This window comes from Cladophialophora psammophila (genome assembly GCF_000585535.1).
Source record: "Cladophialophora psammophila CBS 110553 chromosome Unknown aczJe-supercont1.10, whole genome shotgun sequence".
Classification (NCBI taxonomy): Eukaryota; Fungi; Ascomycota; class Eurotiomycetes; order Chaetothyriales; family Herpotrichiellaceae; genus Cladophialophora; species Cladophialophora psammophila.
The window spans coordinates 522358-548289 of record NW_006912931.1 but is presented as its reverse complement, the minus strand read 5'-3'; the positions used below and the strand labels follow the sequence as shown (position 1 = coordinate 548289).

At 52.9% G+C, this 25932-nt stretch overlaps 9 protein-coding genes across 9 annotated transcripts; 6 read left to right on the top strand and 3 right to left on the bottom strand.

The window, feature by feature from the left end:
* Window positions 1-836: 836 nt before the first annotated feature.
* Window positions 837-3057, bottom strand: A1O5_06918 (uncharacterized protein; the record flags this gene model as incomplete). The annotated part of the gene is made up of 6 exons (XM_007747508.1): window positions 837-1052; window positions 1118-1349; window positions 1401-1489; window positions 1536-2460; window positions 2509-2775; window positions 2825-3057. 6 exons carry the CDS (start codon window positions 3055-3057, stop codon window positions 837-839), a joined length of 1962 nt encoding a protein of 653 aa, XP_007745698.1.
* Window positions 3058-4019: 962 nt separating this feature from the next.
* A1O5_06917 (uncharacterized protein) lies at window positions 4020-7950 on the top strand (the record flags this gene model as incomplete). The annotated part of the gene is made up of 4 exons (XM_007747507.1): window positions 4020-5538; window positions 5585-6442; window positions 6490-6952; window positions 7011-7950. The coding sequence occupies 4 exons, from the start codon at window positions 4020-4022 to the stop codon at window positions 7948-7950; spliced, it is 3780 nt and encodes a 1259-aa protein (XP_007745697.1).
* A 482-nt stretch (window positions 7951-8432) lies between these two features.
* Window positions 8433-9083, top strand: A1O5_06916 (uncharacterized protein; the record flags this gene model as incomplete). Its single annotated transcript, XM_007747506.1, has 2 exons — window positions 8433-8492; window positions 8556-9083. 2 exons carry the CDS (start codon window positions 8433-8435, stop codon window positions 9081-9083), a joined length of 588 nt encoding a protein of 195 aa, XP_007745696.1.
* Window positions 9084-9994: 911 nt separating this feature from the next.
* A1O5_06915 (uncharacterized protein) lies at window positions 9995-12214 on the top strand (the record flags this gene model as incomplete). Its single annotated transcript, XM_007747505.1, has 1 exon — window positions 9995-12214. The coding sequence occupies one exon, from the start codon at window positions 9995-9997 to the stop codon at window positions 12212-12214; it is 2220 nt and encodes a 739-aa protein (XP_007745695.1).
* Window positions 12215-12952: 738 nt separating this feature from the next.
* A1O5_06914 (F-actin-capping protein subunit beta) lies at window positions 12953-13915 on the bottom strand (the record flags this gene model as incomplete). Its single annotated transcript, XM_007747504.1, has 2 exons — window positions 12953-13742; window positions 13884-13915. The coding sequence occupies 2 exons, from the start codon at window positions 13913-13915 to the stop codon at window positions 12953-12955; spliced, it is 822 nt and encodes a 273-aa protein (XP_007745694.1).
* Window positions 13916-14993: 1078 nt separating this feature from the next.
* On the top strand, window positions 14994-16091 carry A1O5_06913 (alcohol dehydrogenase; the record flags this gene model as incomplete). The annotated part of the gene is made up of 2 exons (XM_007747503.1): window positions 14994-15202; window positions 15269-16091. The coding sequence occupies 2 exons, from the start codon at window positions 14994-14996 to the stop codon at window positions 16089-16091; spliced, it is 1032 nt and encodes a 343-aa protein (XP_007745693.1).
* A 980-nt stretch (window positions 16092-17071) lies between these two features.
* On the top strand, window positions 17072-19927 carry A1O5_06912 (peroxisomal hydratase-dehydrogenase-epimerase; the record flags this gene model as incomplete). Its single annotated transcript, XM_007747502.1, has 4 exons — window positions 17072-17230; window positions 17283-18094; window positions 18146-18554; window positions 18605-19927. The coding sequence occupies 4 exons, from the start codon at window positions 17072-17074 to the stop codon at window positions 19925-19927; spliced, it is 2703 nt and encodes a 900-aa protein (XP_007745692.1).
* Window positions 19928-20502: 575 nt separating this feature from the next.
* A1O5_06911 (uncharacterized protein) lies at window positions 20503-22542 on the top strand (the record flags this gene model as incomplete). Its single annotated transcript, XM_007747501.1, has 2 exons — window positions 20503-20512; window positions 20567-22542. The coding sequence occupies 2 exons, from the start codon at window positions 20503-20505 to the stop codon at window positions 22540-22542; spliced, it is 1986 nt and encodes a 661-aa protein (XP_007745691.1).
* A 372-nt stretch (window positions 22543-22914) lies between these two features.
* On the bottom strand, window positions 22915-25394 carry A1O5_06910 (uncharacterized protein; the record flags this gene model as incomplete). The annotated part of the gene is made up of 3 exons (XM_007747500.1): window positions 22915-24354; window positions 24412-24944; window positions 25016-25394. 3 exons carry the CDS (start codon window positions 25392-25394, stop codon window positions 22915-22917), a joined length of 2352 nt encoding a protein of 783 aa, XP_007745690.1.
* Window positions 25395-25932: the final 538 nt, after the last annotated feature.

Sequence of the window (25932 nt, the reverse complement as noted above, 5' to 3'; positions counted from 1 at the left end):
ACTCAGAAGACGCAGTCAGAATCTTGGAGGACTTACGGCGTCCGCCGCCAGACGATATCCTTTTCGCCAGATCGCCATCAAGTTCTTGTAGGAACGCAATATCTTGATGACGAGGGAAGCACTATGTTGTGGCTCTTTGACATCCCAGAACGCGTAACCGGAGCACTCTCGCGTCCCTGTCTATTTGTTAGGAAGATTAACGTGGTAAGCGACAGACCCATCCTCTCCGGGCTACACGCTTCGCTCAGTATCGCAGCCATACTGACTTACGGCAGGAATCATCGGACACTGGCTTGACCGCATTGCCGTGTTTTCACAGTTCTGGCCAGACCACATTCATCCTCTGTGCTGCTACTGCCCACAGTCACCGATCAAAAGTCGAGAGCATTATCCCGAGCCCAACGCGAGGAGAGGCCCCTCAAGCTGCACTGGAAGAGATTGCGGGGCCAAAGCTATCTATTGATCGCGTGCATCGTGGAATTTCAATGCCCGGACAGTCTCCCTCTTTTGTTATTGTTAATGAGGAAGCTGATGTTTACCTCGTTCGCGGATTCAGCAGCCGGAGCGGATGGGAAGCGAAGCAGGTCCCTATATGTCTCGACCTCCGTCCTTTTGACCAGGGCGGCAGACGTCCAGGAATTGAAATTGCAGCATCTAGCGCAAACGATGTTATCATCTTTCACATCTGGCAAAACTTGGGCCATCTCACTCGATACGACGCCTCAAATCCTCAACAGAGCACCTCGCAACCCATCCTTCTAGACGACTTCTTTCCACGGCCTACGGATATATCTACTTCGCCAACAAACTAGCAGAGACCAGTTGTCAGAGTTTCCTCATTTCAGCCATACCCAAATCCATTTGCCCGTCTTTGTAACTCTTCTTATCAAGCTATCATTCTCTTCAAATCGAAGCTTATCTCGGCCATATTTAGGGTCATTGACATCCGTTTCAACAGGATATCTAAGGTTCAGGGTCGGGCGCAGTCGAGGTAGAAATTGACGATGTAGGTGCCAACGATAGAAGATGCAAAGTGCAATGAAAATGACAACCTATGCCAGGTCAGAATCTGGACTTTCAAGGCCTGTTTCTCGCGTCATGATCCTGGTATACTTACGCTAATGTAAGAGGCGACAAAATCTGCAGCACTGAATGGATTGATCGACCGCCAACCATTGAAGACGATCATCATGGTGCTGCCAAAGAGAGCGTAGCATGTCCGCATCGGCTGCCAGTTCGATCGATACGGATAGGTCCTCGTATCTTTCTTCCTGGAATACGCCTTGAGATCCTGTTCGGGGTCGACAAAATCCGTCTGTTGGAACTGGCCTGTGGATGCGAGTTTGATACTGGGAACAAACGTCAATTGAATCTGTGACCAACGGGTCATTGTCACTCACATTGTTTTGAACCGCAGGAATGTCACGCAGATTACTGCGTACACGATGAGCATTGAGACTGTCGAGTTTAGGGCGAGCCGACCCAATTCCTTTTCAACGTCAGCGTTGCAAGAATCTGGAGCGTCACGAACTAACATGTGATGGAGCGCCACTTGCCGCCAAATATCCAAGAAAACCGAAAAGCCAACTTGCTAACACTGCATTGCGTGGGACCCCTTGGGACCCTGTCTCTTTCAAACGACCTTGCAGCTTTCTCAAGCACCTTGGCCATGCGCCTTGGGATAGAGCAAGGGCATGCAAAATCCGGGACGACAAGTACAATGAGTTGATACCGGAGGAAGTCGCCGACAGAATAAAGAATCCATTGAAGAAGTTCGGCCAGAACCTTTTCCCCGCTCGGATAGCAGCCACGACGAATGCTGAGTGAGTACCATTATCCAGGACAGAGATGTCTCTGTTCGCCAGAAGCGGCTCATCGTACGGCACGTTCAAGCCGACTGTGAAAGTTGTGAGGGTGTAGAGCAAGATGATCCGAATCGCGATTTTTCTGCTCGAGATCTTGACCCCTTCATATGTACGGAGCTCTCGGTTCTCTGCTGCTGTAACCGTCACAGCTTCAAAGCCGATCATGGAGAAGATGGTCAATGTCATCGCCGTCCAAACGCTGGCGAGGTGTGCCCAGCCACCAGTCCGCACAGCACCACTTTGCGTTATCCATCCACGTGAGATGAATCCCCATGGGTCGTTGTAAAAGCGAAAGTGGTTTCCCGTCTCAATATTGATACCGATATTAAACAGTATCAACCCGACGATAAAGAGCATTTTCATAACACCGACCCAGTACTCCAGTTCACCGAACCACCGCACACGGATGAGATTGACAACCAGTATGAGACAGAGGAAAATCGATATCCAGACAGCAGGGTCGACGCTGGTCGTTCCCCACTCTAGAGAGGGTTCGGGATAATGAAGTCTTGCAAGGTCTGACGGTTTAAATCCGAATTGGAAGAGCCCTGCCACTCCTTGCAATTCTGCAGCGATGATAACAACCCAGGCAAACCTGTTGCTATTAGTGACAGAACATGGTGGATAGGACGAAGGGACTAACCATGCCATCCATCCGACAGCATATCCAATTGATTGATCCAGAAACCTGCAAGGCATCTCGAACAATGCCCCGGGCACAGGGAAAAGAGCTGACATCTCCCCAAGAGCAGCTTGCACGGACCAGACGATCGACCCCATCAACGGATATGCCAACCATGCCATTCCCGGCCCGGCAAGGTTTATGATCCTGCCATTTTGCAGGAAGAGACCTATGCCAATGACACAAGAGAAGGTGATCATGTTAACGTGCCGCTCTCCAAGATGGCGCCTTGTATGGAGTCAGTCGCCAGCTGCAACGATATCTTTCCTTGACAAACCTAAGAGACGAGTTGCCCTTCTGACCGACCGGGCCAACAGGTATGATCAAATCCTCGCTTCTGCTGGACCGCTCCGCGTTTTCAGACTCTCTCCGGGGGTAAACAGCATCGATATGAGGCTCTGGACCGCCTTCAGCCGGCCCACGTCGCATTGATGACGCCCGTGAGCTCACGCGCCCGCCAATGTTGGGTCGCACAGCTCCCAGATTGTATGCATCAGCAGTTGCCGCCATTGTTGCGTCGCTATTGAGTTAAGAAATGCAGGATCCTTGTGGCTGGCTGGGCGAAGATTCTGTTTAACACCGTGCCAGCCTGTGAATGAGGCATTGATGGGGAGAAAAGTTGAAATATTTGGTCTGAGATGGTCGGATTCGAGGCTGACTTGGATCCCTGGATCGAAATGGTTCGCGACTCAGGGCGCATTGCGGTCTCGCACATGGCGCCTCATCAAATAAGGGATTGCCTCCTTTCGACAGCTTTGCTGCCTCGAACTCGTATTACTAGTGCTCATGTCTGGCTCTAATGCGCCCTGGATCGTGTCATCACCCCTATGTTCGCTTTCATTGGTCAAGGGAGCACGCCACGTTCTCAGCCTGATTGAAATCTAGGCCTTGTCCGCAACTATCGGTCGATGCTGGCTCCGTTGAGACCGATGGAAAGGGCTGAGCAAACACAATGGTGCCAGAAAGTGTTTTGTTTGGCCGCCTTTTGGAGGAGCCGCAGCTTTGTACGCCCTCACTCTCCTTGTCGCCCTTGGCAACTTGAGCTGATCTGGACTGCCCAGGATGGCGGCCATCTTGCCCACTCTGTGAAAGACCAACTCGAAACCTCCTCCCTCAAAATCTATCCAACTCTATGCTCCGTGTGCCCCGTTGTCACTGTTCCAGATCCGCAGTGCGTGGTCTGAGATCTGTATACCTCGATACCAATGGATACAACCTCCGACGGGTCAAGCACAAGCTCCCTACGACAACCAACCTCTATCTTCCCTAACGAACATGCGTTTCTATCTAGCCTCAGATGTATACGGTGCGGAGAACACAGGGAAATCGAAGAATTGACGTTCTGTTCGGTCTGCAGCAATGATTTTAAAGCGGCTCGATGGTATCTGTGCAACAACCATTGCCACAATGCCGAATGTGGACATGAAACCGATTGCAAGCGCGAGGGACATTCTTCATGCTGGTATAGCCACATGTCGGGCTTGCCTGAAATGATGCGAGAGGCCCATCAAAAGCAGAATGCCTTAGCAGACGGCTGCATTCAAGTTATCATACCCCCGAGCATTGACGATAGTGCTCAAAAATACCATCATCGCTTCGATCAAAAAGCAGAGTGGTTTCGAGTGACTATGGCCAGCCAGACTGCGCAAGGCGAAGAACCTATCCTGCAAGTTTCTGACCGTTTCAAGAAACTCTGCAATCCGAGTGCTCACTACAGCCTCGGACAGTATCCAAGCCTGGTGTCTTTTATCGGGGACACCGGAGTCGGAAAGTCAACTCTTGTGCGTGCAATGAACACAGTAGGCATCGTCGACCAAATGCAGACGTTAGGGATTATGGACTGGAGCCAGGTGTTTGGCTGCCAGCTCCATGGTCCTGTCACACGATCGACGTCCGGGAAGAAATCAACGCGCCCAACGTCGGTCGGGGTCCACCTGTATCGAGACCAGGTGTTGGCACACGTCAAAGATGACCATGGCAATCAAGAGGATGTGCCGATTCTCTATGCGGACTGCGAAGGATTCTCCGCCGGAAGTATGAAGACTGATGCTGAGAGGAGTACCTCTAGCAACATTCAGGTTGCTTCCGGGACTGGAGCTGTTTCCATCAGCTCGCAGGTTTCACAATCCAGACCGCAAACTGAGGCAATCGTACTTCCTGAAGCTCAACCTATTGTTGGCATGGAGGGCCCTCTCCTGATGGACCTCGTCATCAAGACCCCTGGCTTTAAAGAGTTGGGAAAGACCAGTGCAGACGTATTCTATGCACGCTTTCTCTATGCCTTTAGCGATGTTGTCGTATTTGTGATAAACGAGGAACAGAAGATGAAGCGAGAAATGCAGCGGCTGCTTGAGTGGGCTGTGTCTGCAGTCAAGACTTCAGTACGGAGAAGCTCACCAAGGACCTTACTTGTTGTTCGCAACGGGCCAAGGGACCATCATGACTCCTTCTATGACGATGTCGACCTCAAAAATGAGATGTTCAACGATTTCGGTGAAATTTGGGATGACTCGCGTATACTGTCCGAATACAAGATCAAGCACGACTTGCAATGCAGCCGCACAGAGGACAAAATACATGATAATGACCAGTACTTTGGACTCTTCTTCCGCCAAACGAAGATTTGCTACATCCCAAGCATGCAGAATAGACAGCCCCCTGATCGCGTATACCAGCAGTACTCGCACCTCCGCAAATTGATTGTCGAGGGAGTCCAGTCAGCTCAAAAAGCCAGATCTAAATCGTACTTCCGGCACGACGTAGCGTCGGCGATCAACTTGACCAATCGAGCGTTTAGACATTTTGCAGAATATGATGAACCATTCGATTTCCACGTCGCTGCAAGGAAAGACAATCCCACACCCATATCCATTCCCGGTCACATAGCAAATCTGTTGCGCCATCTAGGAACCACAGTGGAGAAATTCGCCAAATTCGAGATTATTGTTGCGATTGGCCTGGTAGCGTACAACTACAGATCGTCTGCGCTCGGTAAGTCGATGCGTCCAAAACCCTTGCAAGCTGCTGACTAGGGAAGGCCGCGAGCCGGAAGAGATCTTTGACGATGGCCTGCGAGAGCTGTGCTACAAGGGACTTCAGATCTACCAAAAGCAGTTCCTGAGGTGCGCTCTCTGGATGGACGATGGAACCAGATGCGTCAACTATGCTTACAACCATGAACACCACGAGAGTGGGAAAAACCTCATCTGGAAAGGCTCGATTGACCGGTCGAGTTTTGAGAAGGAGATGTCTGTTGTAGTTGCCGACATCAAGAAAGCTTTCATTGACTTCTACTCGGAGCTGTGGAATGTCAGTGCTCAGCATGGGGCTCCTACCCTCGAAAGAACGTCAGCATACCGACTCAGGATCCTCGGCCGGGAACGAACCTTGCCAGATGCTCCCATCGCACGGGTCGGCACTCTGAGATCAGAGGACTTCAACAAACCGGACGGAGTGTGGTCAACTGTGAAAAGTAATATGTCCTGCTTTGCTTGTCTCCAATACGCGCCTGACCATGTTCTGCCCTGCGGACACGGGTTTTGTGAGGATTGCATAAAGGATTTCGGCAAGGTGCTTCCACAAAGCAGCTATCATTATGCTTTGGACGAATGCATTCTATGCGCCACAACAGCAGTTCAATGGCACACACAACAGAAGAGAGAGACGTGGCAACCTGAGCGAGCGGCTGCAGATGGCAGCTTATTAGAGGGACTTTCTCCGCTACCGCAAATTGCCCGACTCAACCCTCGATGTGGAGGCATCAGAGTACTCACTCTTGACGGCGGCGGTGTCAGGGGCATTATTGAGCTTGCTCTAATCGAAAAGATCGAGCAGAGGACAGGTTTGAATCTCCCGATTTCGGAATTCTTTGACCTGGTGGTCGGCACGAGCACAGGTGGGTCCTTGCAGGACTGCAACCATGAATGAGCTGACCACGCCTAGGGGGCATCATCTCACTAGCTATCACGAGTTCGACAAAAGACAGCAGCTCAGTTGGACTGTCCGCTAAGTTCCTCAAACTTGCCGAAGTGGTTTTCAAGAAAGACCGCTTCGGCGAGCTGTGGAAAGTAGATCCTCTCAACCTAGTTAACAAGTCCAAAATTGCAAACATCATGATGGCTCTGCGACTCATCAAAAGTCGCTACAAAAGCGGAAATCTCAAGGCTAGCTTGCTTGAGTTCTTTGACAAGGATCAGCCTATCTTCGGCGGAGCGGTGACAACTTGTAAGCAGAGAACAACACGGGTTGCGGTTACGAGCACGAGTGATGGCGAGCCTTGCCTCTTCACGAATTACAGTCGCGCGTCATATGATCGCGAGGACTTGTCAGACCGCGACCACTTGGTGGACAACAAGGGGTTTGAGCGGCAGGACAACCCTGAGAATGAAGCCCGAGTGTGGGAAGCGTGTGTATCCCCGCCCCATGGTTTGAGCTGAGTGGCCAGACTAACCTGAAATCACCAGGGCCATGGCGACGTCCGCCGCGCCAGGATACTTTCGTGAATGGCGGATCGATGATCCAGAGAACAGAAGGCAAGGGAAGGTCCCTTTCAGAGACGGGGCGTTGCACTCGAATCTTCCCGTTCAATGTGCTCTCGAAGAGCAAGACAGAATCTGGCCTGCGCACAAGGGCTACAAGAAGCCATTGGACATTCTCGTGTCTCTGGGTACGGGCAAACAGCTCAAGGACACAAAGATTCCTGGGTGGATGAAGTTCGCAGGGGTTGAAGACGTTGCGGCAGCATACTACAAGAACGTCGTCAATACAGACGCCGTGTGGGAGGCGTTTGCCAAGAGCCAGAGCAAGAACTTTTCGCCTCATCGCCATTTTCGGTTAACAATCAATTTGGAGGAGCCCGTCGGGCTTGACGAATGGGACAAGATGCGCGAACTCATCGAGAAGGTCAGCAAGGAGTACGCGGCGTCCGAGAAATCGAAACGCCCAACCGGCCTGTGGAATCAGGTCGAAACGGTGGCGTACAAGCTCACGGCGGCGTTGTTGTTCTTCGAGCCCGAGCGGTGCGACTCGGTCCCTTTGCGCGGTAGAGGCCGGGAGGAAATCAGTGGCAACATTCTCTGCAGGCTACAGACGCCTAGCGTCGCGTTGCGCAACCTCATCTACCGTATCGATGGATTCCACCACCAGACTGCCAATCGGCACGAGACGCCCATCCACCTGCGTAGAGACTGGAAGGACGCCCTCCTGCTGGCCGAGAGGACAAACCAGCCCTTCGCGATCCCTTGTCGTCTGGACAACACGGAGGGCGACACCGTTCCGCAGAGCTTGCTCGTGAAGCTGAAGCCTCCAGCTGAGGCGGGACGGGCGGTCTCATGCCCCATCAGCGGGTTTCCTGTGACGTACAAGGAGTTGAAGGCGGGCATGTTGCAGAGGGGTATCCAGTGAGTGAAGGTTTTACGAGGTAGAAATACATCAATTTATTGTTCCCAGGTCAAGGAAGAGTAATTACAGAGGAAGATCCAGGAAGGCGTCAGATAGGAGGAGGTTGAGGTCAAGCTTGATATGCGCATTACGTAAGGCGACTCGGGCGACTGGCGACTGGCGACCGGCGGGCAACCGACCGCCAGCAGGCAACGCAGCTCGCAGCTTTACAACAACAACAACCTCATTAATCCACCAACGCTTCGATAGTTCCAGATTGTTCCTTGCTTTCATTCCATTTCCGCCCTCCGTGACATCCTCAGCCTCTTCCCAACCTGGTCCAAGTTGCCGAGGATCCGGTCCTACTCAGCTCGAAGGACAGCTTACAGGTGGTCTGACCCCGCCATAGACGCGCCGGCCAGGGACTGTCTATCGCTTCCAGTAACTACTATCTCGACCTTCTCCAGTCTTGAACACAACCATCCCACAGCAACAGAGCCGCAGCGATGCCCTGCCCGATAAGCATCACCAAGTTTGTGGGGACCATCTCTCTCGGTCTCTTGACGGTGCGTTGGTCCAGCTTCATTCCTTGTCTGTTTCCCCAACGTCGACTGACACCTTGGTGACAGGGGACTTCCTACACCCTCCAATCCATAACTCTTCCTTCGCTTGCCCTTCTGCCCTCCGCGTCGCTGGCAGCACGCACCCTTGCCACAATCCAGACTCAATCCACGCGGCAGATCCTCACTTTGGCATCGATCTCCTCTTTGTCTCTCATCACCGCCTACACCCTCGCGAGCCCCCGAGGCCGGCACCCATACCTGCTCTGGACTGCGCTTATGAGCTTTATTGGGGGCCAAGGTGTCGAGTACTGGTTCAACGGCTTCTCACGCTTTCCATCTTGGGGCATTGGTACCCGAACAACTGGTCACGGGCAAAGCGGACATGTGAAGGCCTCGCGGGTGTCAAGTCCCTCGGCCAGTGATGAGGGCAGCTATATCGAAGTGGAATCGGATAGCAGTGAAGAGCAGCCAGTAAACGGCGAAAAGGTCGAGATGGAGATGGTCCGGGAGCGCAAAGTGCAGAAGGTCCGAAGTTGGATTGCCGGTATTGGATTCGCAATGGGCGTCGTGGGCATCTGGGGTGATGGGGCTTGAATGCTTGCTCAAATTTGACGAACTGAATGGAGAGTGGAGCTTAGGTTTGGCTGGAGCAGGTGGTGGCATTGATGTTTTTTTCCCTTCACCCTTTGGAGAAGAGATGCGATCGACAAGGAGACGCCTTCAATGCGAGAACAACACGATGGAAAGTACCCGGCATCATTACCAGCCAACAGCGAGAGTGGCCGTGTGCAGCATCGACAACAAGGAATGATGCTTTAATCAACAATATGAATCCGAAACTATGCGAAAACGGAATCCTCGAAACCTCTTGGGCTTTCGACTGCACAACGACATAGGTCACTCGACTCGATCAAGAAAACCTCCCCTCTTTACAACATGTGTCCGATATCACCATGCTTGTTGAGAAGGGGTATATCCACTCAAAACATCCCGACCGTGCGATGAGGATCTGCGTTGGCTTGCGGTCTCTAGCGGTTTGATAAAGGCTAGATAACTGCTCTACCTAGGTAGTTCTTATGATCCGGCACGGAAAATGCACAGACTGCAAATCAACTATAGGCCTTCGTTTCTTAGGACAAGTGCTCAGCTTGGTGTTGCAGTAAGTTTAACCTCAGGAGACAAGCATGGCACAAGTGAGCATCTGCGGGGTCGCCATCTCTCATCTCTACTACTTTATACCGACCATCTACATGTACTCCATACCTCACACGGCTCTGGGGTCTGGACCTCCACCATCAGGTGACGAGCCCGACCTCATCTCCATCCTCGAGAGACCTTTCAGATGCTCCGTCATTTCAATTCCTCAGACATGAACGAGGTCTCGTCTCATTGCACAATCTACAGAGATGGACAGACTCCCCACCGGATAGTCCTTGGCATGTGATGCGCGCAACTACGCAGCGGGAGCGCCACGTCTCGGGCTTGATCAACCTCTGATCCCTAACATGACCACTCCTCCCATCAAGAAAGCCTGTGATGCTTGTCATCGACGCAAAGTCCGATGCTCAGGAGACCAGCCATGCCGCACCTGCAGCCAGAGCAATCTCGAATGCACCTATCTCGCCGTCCCGCAAAAGAAAGGCCCCAAAGGCAATCGATCCAAAATCCTGTCAGAGATTCGCCATGCTCAAAGGAAGATGAAGACCCGGGCGAATCGAGCTTCACCCTCCGCCACTCCCCAGCAGCCGCCAGGCCGTGAGCTGAAGTTTTCTCTCGACTTTCGCAGTTCAGCTCCACCTCCACCGGCTTCGCCTCCGCCTCCGCCTCCGCCTCCGCCTTCGCATTCTCTCAAGGCTGAGCTCCTCAACAAGGAGACCATCGAAAACTGTGTCGCCTTCTACTTCTCCAACATGTCCACGACGACTTCAATCCTCAATCGGCGTTACATAATGGATACGATCCCCTCCCAGATTGCCACTTGCACAGAATCGTACTGTCTCGCAGGATCCTTGTGTGCGTTTGTCATGGTCCAACCGGGCATGAACTTGGCTGTTGCCCCGGGGAGTCATTACGAAGGCGAACCTCCTGAAACCCGCTACGGCTATGCCAACACGCTTCTCGACGACGTCATCCGTGTGCGAAAATCCATCGACTTCGTCGAGTTTCCGACTTTGAGCGCGGTCCAGACGTCTTTTTTCTTGTTCAGCTGCTATTTTACCCTTGAAAAACAGAATATCTGCTGGTTTTATCTGCGTGAAGCCGCCACTCTGGCGCAACTGATGGGCATGCACGAAGAGCCGTCGTATCTCGTCGGTGAACCTGTTGAGAATATGTATAAGCGACGAATGTACTGGCTTCTCTTGGTCACGGAGAGAGCATATGCGTTGGAACGACACCGCCCGCTTAGTCTCCATCCGACCATCGGGCTTCCATCGGCCAACGACCCGGAGGAGCAAGAACCCATATCTGGCTTCCTCTACCTGATTAGCCTCTTCCGCTGCATTGACGATGAGTTCATGGCTCTCTGGAACAAAGTGAAGAGCGAGTGCTCCGCCACCTGGCTTTCGCAACTCCAACGACAGCTCACAGACGCGTTGCCGCCAAGGTTGAGGACAACAGAAAGCCAAGTGGCAGACGTTTGGATCACGTTCCATTGGTTGCGAATCATGATCTGGCAACTCGCCATCACAAATGGCTTTCTTTCATCCTCGTCCAACGAGTCCTCTATGACATTCAAATACCCGATAGAAGTCGCCAGGGACTTGATTGAGCATATCTCAGACATGTCTCTGGACGCGATGGAGGTCCATGGCGTAGGGTTAATCGAGAAATTGTTCGACATGGCTTGTACGCTCACGGACGTCATCTCGTGCGTGCCCCTCGAACCTTCGGAGATCTCAAATCCAAGCAACGAGACGCCCTTCGAGTATCTGAGCAAGCTGCTTACTCTAATTGCCCAGCTCCGGGGCGGTGCATCGAGGTACTTGCCATTGCTACTTGTCAAAGTCTCTGAAACCCTACCGAGTAGTCTCCCTCATCATCTCGCTCCCATGGACTCGGACCCGGACCCGGACACTCCGATGCATATCATGAGCATCAAGCAAGGCTACGCGGGTGCGAGCGACCATATTCCCACGCCAGAGCCGACGCAATACTCCTCGATAGGGAGTTTCAGTTTCGGCCCCAAGGGCTTCGAATTCAGCAGTGGGTTGCACTATTCGCCTCAGCAGCAGGAGGGGCACGAGCACGAGCACGAGCACGAGCACGAGCAACAGGGCTCTGGACGTATAATGTGTGACAACGCATACACGCACGGCATGGCAGCAGGTCGTGACATGTACTCAGATGATTTACCACCCCGACCGTCTCCGGGCACGCCACCTACTAGCCAGTCTCTGCTGGGAAGACAGACACGCTCCTCTACGAAAGGTCTGCCCAGAAGTGCGCCTATGGGGGTAGACGACAGGCCCAGCTCGAGAGTTAACTTAGATGACGCGATCACTAGCGTTGAAAGCAGTCCTAAACGCCCCTCCAGTGCTTTTCATCGCAGTACGAGTAGTGGTAGTAACGTAGCCTTAGGTTCCCGCAAGGCTCAGGCTCCTCCTCCTCCTCCTCCTCCTCCTCCTCCTCCTCCTCCGCCTCCACGTTCAGGAGGATCCTCGACGAGTGGCAGCGGCTGGAGTCAACGAAAGTACCATCGTCCTTGGGAAGAAGGGAGCTGTTGACACAGTGACAGTGACAGTGACAGTGACATTGAGTCTCTCCCTCCCACCGCCGTCAGGGCAGAGTGCGCCTCGGATTGGACTCGAGACTCGTTCCTGCCAGCACCCTTTCGTGGCTCTATGAGGAGAGAAAGAAAGAAAGTGTTTGATTGATTGAAGGTATCACAATGCGTCCCAAAAATTAAAGGTTAAAAAGGACGGCGGATGGCTGGTGGCTGGGGGGAGGGGATATAATTGGAAATTCTATGCCGGGTACTAGGGGCAAATTACCCTGGCGGCATTCATGGCCTGGGAAACAATCTGGACGCTAAGGATTTTAACGAATTAACGAACCGCGACGATGTAGCATGGACAAGGTAAATCAGGACGAACGGAAACGGGACAACGATCTCTCTTTGTTTTTCGGTAGGTAGGTAGATTTTCCCAGCATACCTAGGTATGTAATCGGTTCTTCTCCTCGCTTGTCTTGTCGGTGGAATCAATACATATGACGCCCGAGACGCCGAGGACACCCCTTCGCTGTGACGACGCTGCTGGTATTGCGAGATGCTGGAATAAAAAGACTAGTGAGCGCCTTGTGAGAAATAGGAACAGATGCAGACGCAGACTCAGATCTGAGAGGTGGAGGAGACCGTTCTTCATCATTGACACCTTGTTTCCTTTTCTTTTCCATAGCATGAGGTCACCCACTCACTGCTTTCGTCGAGACGGTTGCCAAAAGCCATTGTCGGCCAGGTTGGCTCACTTCCCGCCCATGCTGGAAATGACATCCCTCTGGGCCTGTCTTTCGCGATTGACGCCGGTCAAAGGAGCCACGCTTCGCAGATCGCCGACGACGTCCTTGGCTTTGCCAAAGTACACCTCCTGGAGCATGTTTCTCATCTTGCCTTCCATGTCCTCGATCAATCTGCCGGCGTTACACACGTGGCCGCCGTCTTTGCCCTGGCCGCCGACGTTCTCCACCACCAGGTCAGCCTCGACTTGTCTGGTCATGCTCCCTGCCAGGTTCAACAACCCCAATCCCTCGCTTTCCCGACCCAGGTGCAGGATGACCGTGCTGGTCAGCTTGTAGTGACTCGTCCTCCCACTGCCTCTGCGCTCATCGACCTCAAACACGTGGATGCTATCCCACCCAGCCTCCTTTGCCACGGGTTTCTTCAACAGGACGACCCCTGCGAATCCGTCGTCCAGGTCCCAGAGGTACACCGACCCCGTGCCACCTTCGTAGTACATCTGCCTGTACACGTCAAACGCCGTGTTCGCCTCGACCTCCATCTTGCGGACCCGGTCGCTCGGGTAAGTCGCGTCGTCTAGGGGCGGTTCGAATTCATTGCTCCATGGACTCCGGTACGAGTCGCCGTCCCGGTTGTAGTCGCACAACAAGTAATCCCGGCCTGTCTTTTTACACCGTGCCGACGTCAGCGGCTGATCGACGGAGGAGAGGAGGTCTTCGGTCAGGTCGGGCACGAGCGTCGTTATGGAGGTGAGGTTATCCGACACCTTGAGCGGGGAGAGGCGACGGAGGAGGTCTCTGCGACGGACGGGGAAGGGAAAAAGCAAGGGTTAGTTCAGCTCCTTTCATTGTTTGGGAGAATGTTCATTCTTTCATCCTGGTCGTCATGTATCCTGGCTTGAAAAGAGCGAGAGAGCCGTAGAGGGAGGGCAAGCTTACAATGCGGCATCGAATTGGGCTTCGCTTGCCATTGGGCCTTGCTCGCAAGCAAATCGGAGCCGAGTCTGTGTTGAAGCAGCAGAGCGGATTTCAATCGAGCAGGTTTTGGATAATACAGACGAGGCACAAAGTCTGGTCGTATGTTTTCCCCGCCTCAGGGGTCAAGTCAGCATGCGGTGGAAAATTGATGGTGTAAAGGTAAGTTTGGCTGTTTGTTGTCAAAGACTGCGGATTGCGGGGTGAATTATCGTCGTTCAATGACGGGCTTTGTCGGCGGAGACTTGGGACGAAAATAGACCTGTCAGACAGAAAGATTTCTCTTCAAAAAGCCGAGCCGGCCAGGTCGGGGAGCCTCGTTTGAAAACAAAGGGTGCTGTCTGACAAGAATCTAGTGATGGTAGTGATCCACTATGAAGTTGGATTGAAAGTGACCTTTACTCACACCAAGCATTTTGATTTACCTATAGCGACACCTTGTCATTCATGCTATCTGTTGGCTATTGGTATAGCTGCCACGTTGTTGTTGGCGGTTACTGCCTAGTGTCAGGCCATGCGACTGCTTCAGTTCACTGATCGGCAGTAATACAAGACCCTGTTCCCAGGACGGAGGTATGCCTGCAAACATGCAGCAGTTCCAAGGAGAACAAATATGCCAGCGAATGCGGCAGATCTCACCAAATACCCTTTCGCCGAGACGGAATCACCAGGGAACCCCGGGAAGGAGAACTAAGGCTTCTAGCGGCTCCTACATGGCCTCTTGCCTTCGACTATCAAACTCTGTTGTCTGGCTTGACGCTACTCACACACCCAAGTCGGAGAATCTGCGGGGATTTGATGGAGATAAGTTCAAACCCTGTCTCTGCGAAGGATCCCAAAGGGTATGGAAACGTTGGTACAGAGGAGATATGAGCACGGCGACTGTCGGCTTAACTCCGTTGGTGAGGGGCAGAAGTGGCTGACAATCGGTGCTCTGACTTCATCGCGACGAATATAAAGGGCTTGCGTACGCTTTCGCTATCGGCATTACCCCCGGTCGCTGAGAAAGAAAAACCTCCTTCACCAAGAGACTTATCCAACATCCGAGTCCGTGAAAAGACAACCAAGAGCGAAATGGCACCCAGTCTCCCAACCCGTCAGTTGGGCAAAGATGGACCACAAGTCACAGCAATAGGCTTTGGACTGATGGGCCTGTCCATCTTCTATGGGAAAAAGCTCCCGGATGACCAGAGGATGAAGTTTCTGGACCACGTCCTCGAGTCAGGGGAGACCTTCTGGGATTCTTCGGATGTGTATGGAGATAGCGAGGACTTGCTAGGCCAGTGAGTCGATTCCTCCGACGATGACGACCACAGCGAGTCCTAATTAGTCACCCCCTTGCCCTGCAGGTGGTTTAAGAAGACCGGGAACAGGAGCAAGATCTTCCTGTGCACCAAGTTTGCCAATATCCGCCAGCCGGATGGAACATCAAAAGTCAACAACGACCCAGCCTATATTCGCGAGGCATGCGCCAAATCCCACAGACGCCTCGGTCTGGAGCCAGGCGATGCCATTGATCTGTACTATTGCCATCGTGTCGACCGCAACCAGCCAATCGAGATCACAGTGCAGACGATGGCTGAATTGAAAAAGGAAGGCAAAATCCGTTACCTTGGGTTGAGCGAGTGTTCGGCTGAAACGCTGCGACGGGCTTGCAAGGTGCACCACATCGCCGCAGTCCAAGTCGAGTATTCGCCGTTTTCCATGGAGATTGAGCACAACGACCTCTTGAAGACGTGTCGAGAATTGGGCGTCGCGGTCGTGGCTTATTCGCCCTTCAGTCGAGGGTTTCTTACAGGCACGATCAAATCGCACGACGACTTTGAGCCGGAAGATCGACGCCGCGCCATGCCTCGGTACTCGAAAGACAACTTCCACAAGAACATGGAGCTTGTAAACGCCATCACCGCCATCGCCGAGAAGAAAAATGACACGCCGGGTCAACTGACGCTGGCCTGGCTCATGGCCCAAGGCGACGACATCATCCCCATTCCCGGCACGACCAAAGCGAAGAACTTTGACGAGAACATGGCCAGTTTGAACATCCAGTTGACGACGGAAGAAGAGAAGGAGATCAGACAGAAGGTCGAGGCTGCCGAGATCACAGGGGCCCGGTATCCATCAGCCATGCAGGGCAACCTTTACGCGGACACTGTTCCTCTCAAGGCCTGATAATGCATTTAGACAGAAGTGGCACTGGGCGAAGCTTCGTCGTACATAGGAATAGGGCGCTTTGCTGCCGACCGGGATCAGACCCCGAAGTGGTCCCAACTGAGACTCGAAACTGATGAAGAGTGAGTAGAATGGCCGGTCCATCTGTGTTCTCCCCTAAAGAGAGACCTGTGAGATAGATACAAAATTACCACTGTGAACAGCAATCGCCCAAAGCAGGAACTGAAAAGGTGCACACCGAAGCCACCGCCGCGCCAAGCCTTGACGCGTGACACGCCATGTACCGCTTCCTGAACGGGCGCCTCGCTGTCGCTTGTTCCTCCCAACACTCCCCTTTTGGCGTCAATAAGCCGATCTTCAGGTTCATGCTCCTGCAATTCAATCAGTGAGCTCCCAATGTGCTTCGTGTTGTGTCCGGGGCGAGCACAAACCACCCCAAATGGGAGAAATCTTGACATACCCGTGTGCGACGAGGTGCCAGATGGCAGGTGAGCTGCAATTCTTGTCGGTCCATTGTGGTCGCCAACAATGGGCTTAGTAGCTTCAAGGCACGCGCAGTCGATGATGACACCCATTAGCTGAACCTGAGTCGCCATGGAACTCTCACATGTCCAGTTCCCGAAAATGCGGCTTCTTTACCAGGCGCTACTCCCAACATCCGAGATCTGGACGACTTCATGATTCTTGCCCTTCGACCCCTGTCGGCATCCATACGCCTGCCTCGGCCGGAGGCTGTCAAGAGCGGGAGTGAATTGCAGTGAATGGTTTTCTTCCTGTGAAAACCGGGTTGCTCAAGTTGTTGTGCATTGATGCCTCTGCCGGCTACTATGCATCGGCACCTCGGCCTTTTCTTTTCCCAACTCTAATTCCATGCCTCAATTCCCAGCCCTGGCCAGCACTATGAAATGGTGGCTTCTGCCCTCAATTGCCCTGGGGATTACTTCGAATTCCCTATCTCATCACACGAGCCGTCAGGAATTATGGCGCAAGCTTTGAGGTTCGATGGCCAGACCGTTGTTGTCACTGGAGCCGGAGCTGGCATTGGCAAAGAGTACGCGCTATTCTTTGCATCCAGGGGTGCAAATGTCGTGGTCAACGATTTAGGAGGATCTATCAAGGGCGAGGGTGCTAGCTCAAAGGTCCAACAGTCTTCACATGCTTCAAGCACAATATACTGATCGGCAATCACAGACTGCCGACCTAGTGGTGAACGAGATCAAAGCTGCCGGTGGCAAGGCTGTTGCAAACTATGACAACGTTCTCAACGGCGAGAGGATCATACAGACCGCCATCGACGCCTTTGGTCGCATTGATGTCTTGATCAACAATGCTGGCATCCTCCGCGATATCAGCTTCAAGAACATGACAGATACCGACTGGGACCTCATTACCGATGTTCATGTTACTGGCCCTTACAAAACCACGAGGGCCGCCTGGCCATATTTCAGAAAGCAAAAATATGGCCGAGTGATCAATACTTCATCTTCTGCCGGGTTATTTGGTAACTTTGGCCAATGCAACTACGCCGCCGCCAAAATGTCCCAGGTGGCCTACACGAAGACGTTGGCAAGGGAGGGGGCAAAGTACAACATTTTGTGCAACGTTATCGCACCAATGGCTGCGAGCCGATTGACCGCCACTGTCCTCCCTCCTGAAGCAATGCAACAACTGAAGCCGGAATGGATTGTCCCACTGGTTGCGGTACTGGTGCACCCGTCCAACCGCGAGAGTGGTTCTGTCTTCGAAGTTGGCGCTGGACACATGGCCAAGCTGAGATGGGAACGTTCAGATGGCCTCCTCCTTAAGCCCGACCGCTCATATACTCCTGGAACCATTCTAAAAGCATGGTCTAAAGTGAATGACTTCTCGAGGGCAGACCACCCTGATGGCCCCACTGATATGGTGAAAAGACTGCAGGAGTCTCTGCAGATCAAAAAGAACGAACCGGGCCCGGAAATTCGGTTCGATGAGAAGGTTGTTCTGATCACTGGTGCTGGTGCTGGGTAGGTCGACGAAGCTGGAAATTACTGTGCGTTCGCTGATATTTGATAAAGTCTTGGTCGAGCATATGCATTGGCATTTGCGAAACTCGGTGCCAAGGTTGTCGTCAATGATCTTGTCAACCCAACCGACGTCGTCAATGAGATCAAAGCTTTAGGAGGTCAGGCTGTTGCCAATAAGGCCTCGGTTGAAGATGGCGGTGCCGTTGTCAAGACTGCAATCGACACCTGGGGTAGAGTCGATATCCTGATCAACAACGCAGGTATTCTCAGAGACAGGGCATTCGTTAATATGACCGATGACCAGTGGCATATTATTATGAATGTACACCTGCGGGGCACGTACAAGGTGACAAAGGCGGCCTATCCCTATATGGTCAAGCAAAAGTACGGTCGAATCATCAACACCACCAGCACAACCGGCATCTACGGCAATTTTGGCCAGTCTAATTATGCTGCTGCAGTGAGTCCTACTCCCATCATTTAATCTCTATCTTCTCTAACATAACTCAGAAAGGAGGCATTCTTGGATTCTCCCAAGCTTTAGCCTTGGAGGGCAAAAAGAACAATATCTTCGTCAACACTATTGCGCCAAATGCTGGAACTCAACTCACCCGAACGGTAATGCCAGAGGAGCTGGTTCAAGCATTCAAACCCGACTACGTAGCACCTCTCGTCCTTCTTCTGAGTTCTGACATGGTTCCACCCCCGTCCACAGGTCTGCTATTCGAAGTCGGCAGTGGCTGGCAAGCCCGGACCAGATGGCAGCGAACCGGCGGCCACGGATTTCCAGTCGATGTCAAGCTCACCCCCGAGGCTGTTCTCGAGCAATGGTCCAAAATCATTAATTTCGATGACGGCCGTGCCGACCACCCTACAACCATTGCAGAGGGCGGCAAAGGAATCTATGACAACTTGCAAAACAAAGTCCAGAAGTCCACAACCAAGGACAAGAAGGAATATCTAGCAGTCATTGAGGTGGCGAAGAAGAGCAAGCCTTTCGGCACTCCATTCAGCTGGACGGACAGGGACGTCATTCTGTACGCCCTCTCGCTTGGTGCGAACAGGACACAACTCCCATTGATCTACGAGAACGACCCGAATTTCCAAGTCTTACCCACTTACGGCGTTATTCCATTTTACGGCGCCAAATCCGAACATGATCTCGATCAACTTGTCCCAAACTTCAGTCCAAAAATGATTCTACATGGCGAGCAATATCTCGAGATCCGAAAATTTCCCATCCCCACAACTGCAAACGTGATGTCTTACCCGCAACTATTGGAGGTGGTTGACAAAGGCTCTGCTGCCATAATCATGCAATCATATTCGACAAGGGATGCAGCAAATGATGAGGAGCTATTCTACAATCAATTCACGCTATTTGTTCGTGGATCTGGCGGATTTGGCGGCGTCAGGAACGATATCAATCGCGGCCCCGCTAGTGTTGTCTATACACCACCAAAGCGCGCTCCTGACTCGATCGTTGAAGAGAAGACGTCCGAGGATCAGGCCGCCATATATCGTCTTATGGGTGATCGTCTCCCGTTGCACATCGACCCCGAATTCGCCCGCGCCGGCGGCTTTAAAGTGCCTATTCTGCACGGACTCTGTACCTTTGGTTTTGCCGGCAAGCACGTTCTCTTGACGTACGGCGAATTCAAGAATATCAAAGTTCGATTCGCTGGCACTGTGGACCCCGGACAAACGCTCGTTACAGAGATGTGGAAGGAAGGAAACAAAGTGATTTTCCAGACCAAGATCAAAGAGACAGGAAAGTTGGCTCTGTCGAACTGTGGCGCTGAATTGCGAGGTATACCTAAGATGAAACTGTAGAGTCGTACAGCGTGTCTCTGTTGGTAGGCGTCGAATACAGTGTGTTTGTTCTGGACTGCAGTGATGTGGGAATTCTGAGTGACTTGTTCATCACGCACCATCGATACTCTGACAAGCTTTAACTCAGAGGTCGAAATGCAAGATGGCATGAAATGACTTTGGATCGATTGTGTTCGAGATGGATTCCGAAAGACAACACCAGATTCATCCATGTACACTCCTTCAATCCTGTTTCAACTAAGTTTAGCTGTGAGTAATGTTGAAGTCTCCTCCATTTCCTTTGTGGCTCTCACCAGACAGACAATGCCACGACCAGCACTGCACAGAAGACTTGTACTCTGTGCCTCGGTCGTTCTTCGTCTTCCAGCCACGAGCAGCAGCCGAACGAATCGAGTATGGGTGTGTAGCCATCGTCTATGTCGGGCATATTGTTGTACACCCTCTCTATCCCGACCCTCGGCTGTATGTCTAGGGACAGTGATCTAGACACACAGGCCGTCTTAGCCCAACCCTCCTTGCTCTTTTATCTGGGAAATCGCTGTTCTCGAAAACTTGTCCAACAGCAAAGATCCAATATGGCCTCTGGTGAGCCACCTAAACTATCGAAAGAGAGAGTCTGCTAACCGCTCTCTCACCTAGTCATCCTCTCAGCCATCTCGTCCATCCCAGCAACTGCCGCCCTCGCTGCTCCGGGGGCGCTGGCAGGGCTGGCCTATCTCAATGCTCGATGGAGACTCCCCGTTGACGTGCACCTGTTTCGCTGCATAATCCAGAGTCAAATGGCTTTCAACAGACGTGAGAAGGCGGATCGAATCAATTCCTTCTACGTACTAGAGGATCACGCCCACGATGCAAGGATCAAGGATAAGACGTTTATTATTTACCAGGGACAGTCATGGACCTTCAAAGAGACCTACGACGTGGTTCTTCGATATGCCGGATACCTCCACTCCCAGCACGGGATCCGACGTGGCGAGATTGTCGCCTTAAATTTCGTCAATTCTCCTCAGTTTTTGTTCTTGACCCTGGCTACTTGGTCCGTGGGCGCGGTGCCGGCTTTCATCAACTACAATCTAACCGGCGATGCCTTCGTTCATAGTGTTTCGGTCTCGACAGCACGGCTATTGATCATTGATCCTGAAGTCGCATCGAAGGTTCTGACTGAACAGACGACATCCACTCTTAAAGGTGCTGATTTTCGTGGCGCCGACTCCCCTTCACTGGAAACCGTCGTCTTTACACAGGACTTACAATCGACCCTCGAATCCGGATATGGTCCATCGTTCCGTGCCCCCGACAATGCGCGAGGAGGAATCACTGCTCGCTCGCCGGGGGTTCTGATCTTCACCTCCGGCACAACCGGTCTCCCTAAAGCTGCCATTGTGCCTTGGGAACGCAAAATTTCCGGAGCAATGTTGATACCTCGCTGGATCGGTCTCGAGCCCGTCACCTCCAAGAGACCGGATCGCTTTTATGTCTCCATGCCGTTGTACCATGGCACTGCATTCCTGCTCGGCTTCAATTGCTGTCTTGAAAACGCCACCACGCTTGTACTGAGCCGTAAGTTCTCCGTCTCTAAGTTCTGGGACGAGCTGGTTGCCGCCGATGCAACCGTGTTTTCGTACGTGGGCGAAACACTTCGCTACCTGCTCGCTGTTCCCCCGCAACCTGAAGACCGCACACGACATCGTATCCGGCTCGCCCTTGGGAATGGGCTGCGTCCAGATGTTTGGGAGCGCTTCAAGGATCGCTTCGGCATCGAAACGATCGCAGAGTTCTACGGCGCGACTGAGTCTGTTGCTGCAAGTTTCAACCTGAACCGAAACTCATTCTCCTCAGGCGCGATCGGCCAACTCGGTTTACTAGGTGAACTCCACTGTTCCAGAATACAAGCCATCGTCGATATTGATTGGGAAAGGGAAGAGCCTCGTAGAGATGCCAAAACGGGATTTTGTGTCAACGTGCCGAGGGGTGAGCCCGGCGAGTTACTCTATGCCGTCGATGCAAAGGATATTGCGTCTAAGTATGTAGGATATTTTGGCAACAAGAAGGCGTCCGACTCAAAGATCTGGAGGGACGTCTTCAAGAAGGGAGATGCGTGGTTTCGGTCAGGCGATGTTGTCAGGTTTGACAAGGAAGGCAGGATGTGGTTCTCCGACAGGATCGGCGATACTTTTCGATGGAGGAGCGAAAACGTCTCAACCAGCGAAGTCGCAGGGGTACTGGGCCGTCACCCTGCCATCATTGAGGCCAACGTTTATGGCGTCGAGATCCCGAATCATGACGGCCGCGCTGGCTGTGCCGCGGTTCTGCTCCGGGGCGTGACAAGTCCGGATACACCGGTATCCGAGGACGTGCTGGCAAGCATCGCCAGCGTCGCCCGGGCGGGCCTGCCGAAGTATGCCGTGCCGGTGTTCTTGAGGGTCGTGACCGAGGTCGTGGCAACGGGCAACAATAAACAGCAGAAACACGTCTTGAGGAAAGAGGGCGTGGAACCGGCCAGAGTCGGCGTCACGGGCGACAGGATATTCTACCTGCGGCCTGGAAGCGATCGGTTTGAGCCTTTTGGTGGCGAAGAATGGGACCAAGTTCGGAGCGGGACGGTGAAGTTGTGAACGCGGCTCTTTATACCTCGCGGTTAGAGGCATTCCTCATCAAAGGGCGCGAGAAGATCAGAAATGCCATGCCTTTGCCTGGAAAGCAGATCGTATACCACATAGTAGAAGCATTTCAACGATATCTGGCTTGAACCTACGCGAGAGCTGAATGCTGATCGGCAGCAGAAATGAGTGGGATAGCAGTTAGCCTCGAGTCGAAAAGACCATAGAGAAGGAAGTATGCAGCAGGAGAGAGTGAGATAGTTGCCATGGCCTGTTTTCTCTTTCTTATACTGTTCTCCTCACTATACTGACTCTGACTGTATTACGTTCTTTCACTCCATCCATACCATCCAAACTAATTAAATGTTCTGCCATTCATTCATTCACTCATCCGACCATCTCAACGTCCCCCAGGTAGTCCAAGTTGACCAGCATTGCAAATGAGTGGTCATAATCTATGTTACAGACTGGAAGGATGTCCGCGAGACTGGCCCGATCGATCAAATCCGTATTCTCGAACGAGGCAAGGAGTTCCGCATTGTTTTGGGTCGTGTCCATCCTCCCGCTTTTGCGCGGCTCGTGGTTGGTGGAGGGAACGGTATCCGGGGGAGTTTGCTGCTGCTGTTGCTGCTGTTGCGGATGCTGATGCTGATGGAGCTGAGGAGGAGGCGAAGTTTCTCCAAACTCAGCACCAAAGCAGCTAGAGCTGAGATTGAGCTGGCGGCTGCCCGGGCTGTAGTGGACGCCTCGGTATTCGACGCCCCAGAGTTTCGACTCCTGGTTGAAGAGGAGCGTGACGTTGGCCATGATGGCGATGTACGTGAGGAAGTCACCGCCTGCGTCGCCGCCCGGAAAGGCCTCCCGGGACGTTTCCAAGACTTTGATGCAGAAGAACAGCGAGGCCAGTATCTCAGTCGTCACGTCACTGGTCGTCTGGCTCTCGAGGCGCTTCGTGTGCGTGATGAACGCGGTGAATTGGAAGGGGATTCCGGCCGTGGCTGGGAGGTATCGATCGAGCTGTGATTTGTGCATCTCGCGATCGACCCTCGACACCTCAATGGCCGCTTCCTCGACCCTCTTGACCGAGCGCGCCTTATCCCTGTTCCGGAGCTGTGGCCGGTGCAGGGCCGAGACCACTGACCAGAACGTGATGTGCAAGGACGCTGCATTGGTGATGACACACGGGCTGTAACCCTCCTGGCCGGCCTGGGCCCTATAGACGCATGAAGCGGGAAGTGTCCTGTACCAGGCCTGTAGTTCTTCATCGTACTTCTGCACGAGCTGTTCGTTCGACGTGCCACTCTTCAAGAACATCATCGTCGCCGTGGATCCGTTGTCCCCCTTGGCCGTCGACGTGGATTTCTCGCTGGGCAGAACGGAGAAATGGAGCTCGAGAACCTCCGCTCCCAGCTTGCATAGTTCTGTGCTCTTGATGCACATCTGCGCTAGCGCAATCTGGTCGACCATTGTCAGGAGCACCTTCTCTGAAATACTGGACAGATCGACGATGTCGAAATCTTCGAGTGTCAGTGCCGGCGTATCGAACTCGGCTTCTTTGATCCGCAGCGGTCGACCCATCGCAATCGCTAGCATTCGATCTCGGATGAAACATGACCACCATACTCGTTTATGCAGCTTGGCGTCCTGAGACTGCACCTTGTACTCGGCCTTCCTGTGCATTCCCAGGGTTTGTGCAAGAGTAATGGCAATGCCCATCCAGTACCATGCCCCCCTGTTGTCGCCGGGATACTCGCTCCAATATGCCATCAACAGCACGGCTTGGATGATGGCGAGCTTATCAGTCTCCACGTCATGATCATAAAGTAGCTGCAATGGTTGTTAAGATATGTTGAGTTAGTATGGGACGCTAGGTATGGCACGTACTCGAGTCCTTTCGTAAAAAGCCTTTCGGCATGCCCGTCGAGAATTGAAACCCGCTCTCTGAATCTCGCTGATGTCTACAAAAGGGACGGACGCAAATACTATGGCTTGTAATGGAAGGATGCCGATGCTTGCAGTCTCGCCGGTCAAAGCCCCACGAATGGTAGAAAGATCGATAGTGGGCATGTACGGGTGAACAAACTGGATGTAAGCGGTGAGAAGAGCTTTCAGAAAACCCGCCGACGGCAGGTCCAGGGCCCCCTTCAGGCGGAGATAGTTGATGTCGTCTAGGCTGAGGCTCTGTGAGAGCGGCGTCACAATATCTGGAAGACCGTCGTGGGTTGTCCGCAAGGACGCTGCCGAAGTGGGAGAAGGCTGCGAGACGGCCGTCAAGCTCCGCGGCGTCAGAGCAGCATTGTTGTTCATCCGGTTGTGCACCGCTTCCTTGTCGACGAGGGACGCATAGCTCAGTTCCTGGTGCAGGAACCGTGCGTCGAGCTGAGCGGTTGCAGATGATTGTTCAGGAGCCGTAGTAGCTGCTTCCAGAGGGTTGTCAGTCTCCTACCACAGAAAAAGGTTCAGGTGAAACGGGAAAACATATGCACACCTTGGATGCAGGATTGGGAGAACATGTCCATATCCACGCTATCGTCGAGCCAGCCTGTTGTGTGGGTAGGGGAGACTCGACCTCGACACGACGGGGCTATTATTGCTCTTGAGCAGCTATCGAGAGCACCAACATCTGGGATGATTGCCCCGTGTTTTGGTCCAGCATTCCTTGAGCTGTTGGTCTTCAAGCGTGGACGGGGCTTCTTGCCACGCTTACTCCTCGCCGTCTGACAGTGGACGTCGTCGGTGAGACAGTTGCTGCACGGAGGGCCTCGCTCCTCGACGTTGCAGCGAATCTTGCGCGACCGGCACGTCAGACACGCTCTCCCTGCTCTTTTGGTCAGAGTTTCATGGAGCGGTAAGTGGGTGGTGGCCATGACACTCGTCTCGTTCTCGCGCAGAATTCAATATGGTAACCTGTGCCAGCACGGAAACAAACAGTCTTCTTTCATCGTGTGTGTCACGGCAACTGGCTCGAAATCGAAGAGGATTGAGATTGAATAAGAAAGGGAACGACGAAGAAAGGGATGGCCTGATGTCCCCGGGGACCAGTCACACGAGCCCACCTCCCCCCGCTAACCTGTTTGCAGTAGAAGCCTTGTGGTCGCCTCCCGCGATTTGAACCCCAGACTTTCTTTGCTGCCTGGAGGAGCTCTGGTGGAGAGACTATCCTTGTCTCCGAGCTAGACGGAGGTGACGGGGTATCTACACATGAGCGAGCGAAAGAGAGACAAAGGAGCTACAAAAGCCGGTGGGGCCTCGGTAACTTTTATATGCCGAACCCTTCGAGTATAACGGGCGCCATGGCTTCAGTTCCCCAATACAACTTCAGAATGTCGGAGGAGGAAGTGTGGAGAGATGGGAGAGCCTCACGATTTGGTTAGACGTGTGTAGCTTGTTGCAATTGGCTTATAT